Source organism: Erpetoichthys calabaricus, chromosome 12 (genome assembly GCF_900747795.2).
Source record: "Erpetoichthys calabaricus chromosome 12, fErpCal1.3, whole genome shotgun sequence".
Taxonomy (NCBI): domain Eukaryota; kingdom Metazoa; phylum Chordata; class Cladistia; order Polypteriformes; family Polypteridae; genus Erpetoichthys; species Erpetoichthys calabaricus.
The window spans coordinates 94,112,785-94,118,784 of NC_041405.2; the positions used below are offsets into that span (position 1 = coordinate 94,112,785).

Here is a 6,000-nt window from a genome sequence, read left to right on the forward strand (position 1 = left end):
TGCAGCCACTGCGGCCCTCCAGGCCTGGAGTTTGACACCCCTGCTTTAGTGGTAAATAAGTGGGTTCTAATTAAGAAAGTGGTCAAAGTGAAATTCTGCAGCCATTGCGGACCACCAGGACAGTAATTGAGGACCTCTGATCTACCATGTAACTAAAATTTGTCTTTGATGAATGAAAGTGCTAACAAGCCATATAGTTAAACACCAAGTTTCATTATCAGCAAGGACTGAGGTCTAATTGGGAAACTGGCTAGAATGAAAACCTGTAGCCATTGCGGCCCTCCAAGACCATGATTGAGGACCCCTGGCCTAATCACATTTAAAATTAATGTGAAATTTAAAATAGTACCAAAGGAACAATTTGAGCAAAATGCAAACTTGCAATAAACAAAATATATTAGAACATATTAATTAGTTATTTAAATGCTGTTGTAAATGTTTGGGGAACATGTTTAACATGAACACTTGCACTGCAACCTCACAGCTCCAAAGTTCTGCTTTCCATTCCTTGCTCAGGAACTGATCTATGGAGTGACCACCTTCCATTGGTGAATGGATTTGCATTGGGTACTTCAGGTTCCTCCTGAGTGGAAAAGGTGTACAGTGTATGTTAGTGAGTACGTCTTACCCAGGGTGAGTTGCTTTATTGTTGGTCCTTGATACTGCTGGGTTGGCCCAAGGAACTCATCACTGCAGGGGTTTTCATGTTTAATCCTGGGGTCCCACTGTGGCTGCTGATTTTCATTATTAGTTTTGATTCTAACCAGTCAAATTGTTTAATTAGCTATTCTTATCCATTCTCTTATTTTTAAATTTGGAAAAATGTGGTGGAAAATATATAAAAGAAATTAAGATGATTGTAATTTTTTTGGCCATAGCTTTAAATGCATTCTTTTACCAGACAGGTAAAATTAATAGGAAACGGTGCAGACATAGGTGCAGATCACTCTGAATGCAAAAGAGGAACTGGTACTTTAGTATTACACTTCCTTATAGGCCAAGAATCACTCACCGATTTGCATCCAGACAGTAGAATTATTATTTCAATTGAAAAATTGAAGATGAATTTCTAGCTTACTTTCTTGCTCAGTCCAGTGTTCCCAATTAATCTGAATTACACTTCTTTGGGAGAAAGAAAGAAACTAGGGTAACCAGAGAAATCATGTAAGGAGTGGGAGAACATGAAAACTCCACACAGACAGAACAGACACCAGCTAGAAATGCAGACTGGCTTCCTGGAGCTGCTCTGGGACATCAGCACTAACCATGGTATTATTCTTTATATTATAACAGCAGTTACATTATTCATTTTGAATGTTTGCAAATATTCGTATTATAAGAAGTCAACTGCCTTTATGTTATCTCAGTTTATCTGGTGCCAACCTCAAAACAGTCAGGAAAGCTTTTACAGTTCACTCAACACCAGAAGACTTGAGAGTGCCCCCATAGCTGGAGAGTCTGTACTCTTCATTAAAAGGAGGACCAAACTGATAACAATGTTAAGACATACAGTAATTGCTTAAGTATAAGTTTTCGCTTTGAAATGCTTCACTGTATTTGTGAGGCACGAGGGATGACCTTTCAAATAATTTGCAAATAGGTCTAGGACACCTCTTCTCATTTTTTCTGCAATGATATATATTAAAGAGCGACTCAAATTGTGTATTCACTTATAACTTATTTTCTGAGAGAGTTGCATATCTAACAAATTGTACATTGCAGGAATCAAAACACGAAATGAAAGCCAATACACTGTACACTGTGGCTGTGTGGTACTATTAAAAAAATCAACATTCCATGTACAGTAAACCGTTCAAAATTAAACATAAGACTTGACACATCTCTTATATAACAATTTTTTTGTTGTCAGTTAGAAAGAATGATGAATGAAGCACATTGGAAACAATCACATTGTAAAACAAATCTAAACCACATTTTATATAAACGAAGAGAGAAAAACTGGTAATTCCATTAAAATTCAATACAATAGACATATGAATACATCACAATAAATAAACTGAAAAAATAGGCCTTTTGATTTTCTCTTTAATCTCCAACCAGTAATTTCTTGCTAACTTGTTTTATTGCAAGCACTTAAAAAACAATTTGTCTCTGTTAAAATCTTTTTTAAAAATGAGTTTTGGTTTTTAGCATACTCTTGTGTGACAGCTGCTCTCACTGAACAGATACAACTCAACTACTATCTTACAGAAATAATTTTAAATGCAATATTTTTCTACTTCTGCATGTAGCAGAGAGCTGTCAAAGACTTTTCGTGGAGGGCTATACTGTCTAACCACATTTTTAACAAAGATGTCCTTGCTCTTTTAAGCTGAGCTTCTATGTTTAATTAGGTTAACCATTTCCTTATTTCTGTTTGTGGGTGGATGTAAAAAAATACTAGCTTTGCATTTCTACAATATATTGCAAAAATGTGTTTTCCTACATTAGTTGGTTAAAGGGCACTACAGTTTAGTGACTAGTGGTGGCTTTTGTATTTGCCAACAAAGCTCAAGAAAGGGAAACAAATTAGCATTTCTGTATAAATGACAAATACAAAGCCTTACCATGTACACCCGTGCCTTCCAAAAACACACCATGCTGTAATCAACCACGTATGGATATTAGGCAACGGCTAATTCAGAAATCTCCAAGGGATGCAGTCGATCCATGTCCCAACACTCACCTACAGTCATGAGCTTGGAGTAATAACCAATAAAATGAGCTTTTTCCACACAGTGGCTAAGCTCCCTCTTGGAGAAAAGATGAGGAGCACAGACATTCAGGCGAGGCTCAGAGTAGAGTTGCAGACCCTCTGCATCAAGAGAGGTGGTTTGGGCATCTGATACAAATGCCTCCCTGACCTAAATCTGCCAGATGGACTTGGAATGTCTTGGGATCCCACAGTATTAGCTGGCAAGTGTGGCTTGGGAAAGAGATGTGTGAGCCTCATTACTAAGACTGTTGGCCCCATGACTTGGTCTCGGAGAAGTGGTGGAAAGTGAATGAATGAATGATTGAACAAATGATGCAGAGAACAATTGTCTATACTGAAATTAGTAGGCACAAAAGACTTAAGCAACAAAGACGCTGTGTGACATTTTTTAAAGTCAAGAGGGAAATTTTTCATAAACGAAATTAACCTTCAATTACAAAGTCACGCAGAACAAATTTACCACAGATTAGCAGATTATAAAGCCATTAAAAAAAGAGAATAATGCAGTTAAACGTAATTCAACCAAATGTCAAGCACATCCTTTTCCCCTGTCACAGATCTATTATACCCTACCATTCTCCTTTTTTCTATCCATTCAAATTTCCTCTATATACTGTTTTCCATACTTTCTGGGTAACCTGAAAACTTATTGTGGTTCTTTTGCTTTTCTCTTATGAAATGCTACTCTGTAAAATTCACATTCATTTTTTGATGCTTTCAAAATGTAAAACTGTGACAAGAACCATACGTTCAGTACATATTAAACAGAAAAAACTGAAGTTAAAAAGTGCATGATTTTTATAAACACTTTCCTAGTACATTAAAATTCAGAATGATCTGAACTTGTATAACACACAACTTCAGTTACTTACCACAGCCCAAAGACATATAAGCTGATATGTCAATACTAAATTGCTTCATTGTGAGGCCAGTATAAAGGCATCTTCAGATTTGTGCTTATTACTGCATTGCTTAGGGATAAGACAGGCTTTAGCAACTTTTGGTATTGGGCTGACAATACTACATGTAATAAATGATTAATTTTAAAATGTTTGGAAATGGATACTAAAAATAAAAAAAACAAATTAAACATGACTGGGAAAACAGACACAAACAGAGACTTTTTAGAAACTGTATGAGACTTGTAACATTTAAAAGGAAGTAATCAAAACTGCATCTCAGGTGGCATGACTTGAACTGAAGTCTAGTCCAAAGGGAAGTTCCATCAGAATTTCACTTCCAAGTAAACCAAAACTATTCATTGTTCCTTTTCTAAAATCTTTAGATATCCACATGTAGTCTCTAAGTTTAAAAAGTCCATTTCTATTAACAACAGCATCACAGTATGACAAGGACCATCACTATGGCAGAGAAGTTAACTTGTATTTTTTGCCGGCTTGTTTTCCTTCATGTTCCCTGATGTTTTACTAAAAATATTTCAGCTGCCTGCCATTACCCTCTTTCATTCTTTTACCTTGACTGGCAAGGATAACACCAATTGTCCCCATGTAAATTTGTACACATTATATCATTCTGAGGGACTCGCACTTTACATTTCCTTGCTGTTAGACCATGCTAGGAATTACCACCTTGTAAAAGACAAAATGGCACCATATATATATATATATATATATATATATATATATATATATATATATATATATCCACTTCGGCCAGATACACTGACCCAAAGTTATTCGAATCCTAATCGTACAGACTGTAATGCATAGTTCTTTATACATTGCTTTAACCTGTTTCAGTCATAAAACAGTAATTGCCTAAACCACTACAGAGAAAAATATTTACTTGACCTTTTAACTTTGAAACTGATAATATATTGAATGCTTGGCAATCTGTGATCCAAGTGTTTGCCCTGTGCAAACCAAGCAAAAAATACTGGACTGAATGGTTTTCTTTGTAAATGTTAAAGTAATACTTGTACACAATATACCAAAAATGACTATATGGTCCAACAGGTTGGTTAACATAATAGGTGGGCATATGAGAAGCACAGTGCTTAGCGCTGAAGGTTAATTGATCCACACTAATGAGTCTGAATCTCTCTTTAGCACTGTTTAGGTGGAAGCTCCATGGTCTCAGACTCTCATCGTGCCTATTGGTAGTTTTGTCTGGGAAGCCTGGTTTGCCTTTCATCCCCTTAAAGTATTAGCGTTAGTAAAAAGTCTACATTGGCCCATTGTGTGTGCGGGCTTGAGTGTGTCATGTGATAATTTGGCATCCAGTCCAGGGATGGCATCCTGCTTTCAACTGATGCTGGCAACATTAGCTACGCAGGGACCTTGAACTGGGTTAAAGGGTTCAATAATGAAAGAACGGTGAAGAGCGAGGTTATTCCTCGCTTTCTTGGTCAATAAACGGATGTTCTGAATTATTTTACACTAAGCTTAACTTAAATAAAACAGAACACAGATCAGGGTAACATTGATATTAGGCGTAAAGGCATATTGCAGTAAATGCACAGATCGGGGTGTATATCTAAATCCAAGTAAGCCCTTCTTCTTAAAAATATATAACTATTAACTGTTACTCTCATGTCAAATGAAATCTTACTGTAATAAAGTACAGAAACTCACCTCACACAATTATCCGGGTCGTTGTAGCAATCGGTATTGCAGGTAAACCTTTCCCAGTGGAGCCAGCCCATGATTGGAGTGAGTGCCATCCCATTCTCAAGCAAAAAGACGGGACAAATTGTGGCACAACATATTAAAATTAAAAAAGTAAACGCTCTTCTCGCCATAGTAGCAAACTTCTTCTGTTGGAGCTCGCCTGGTTTTCTCAAAACACCCGGAAAAGACAATATAATGTATGACTCAGGACTCCAATCAGAATAGCCTTCTACCACAAGCAGCCAATCAAATTCGTCGAGTGGCGGGGATTCCCTGTTTTAATCCTAATGTGATTGGTTCGGCATGCACTTGGCATATGAAAAGTTGAAAAGGCCGGTTATTGAAATTGTGAATCACCTGATTATATTATTTTGTTTTGGAACCGGCCAAGTCGCGAGTCTGTCGGACAAGCAATCTCATAATGACGGAAAGGCACGTGAGGAGGTTTCATAACAATATGGGTGTGTCTTTATTTGGTTAGTCGTAGCATTTCTTGAAAGTACTTTTCCGACAGACCTTGAGAAAAATTTAAAGGGTTAACTTCAAGATTCCTATTGTGACTTAAAGGGTGACAAATGACTACTAGATTTAATATCCACCGTGATCATTACCAGATAACTTGAAGACACAGCATTTGCTGACAGAAATAAACGC

General features: G+C 36.8%; 1 protein-coding gene across 1 annotated transcript in view; it reads right to left on the reverse strand.

Moving 5' to 3' along the window:
- gla (galactosidase, alpha) overlaps positions 1 to 5,537 on the reverse strand; it is a 30,205-nt gene extending 24,668 nt beyond the window's left edge. Inside the window, exon 1 of the mRNA XM_028815922.2 lies at positions 5,311 to 5,537. Coding sequence (XP_028671755.1) covers positions 5,311 to 5,477 — 167 coding nt within the window. The 5' untranslated portion in view covers positions 5,478 to 5,537. The remainder of the gene's footprint in view (positions 1 to 5,310) is intronic.
- Between the last annotated feature and the right edge of the window lie 463 nt (positions 5,538 to 6,000).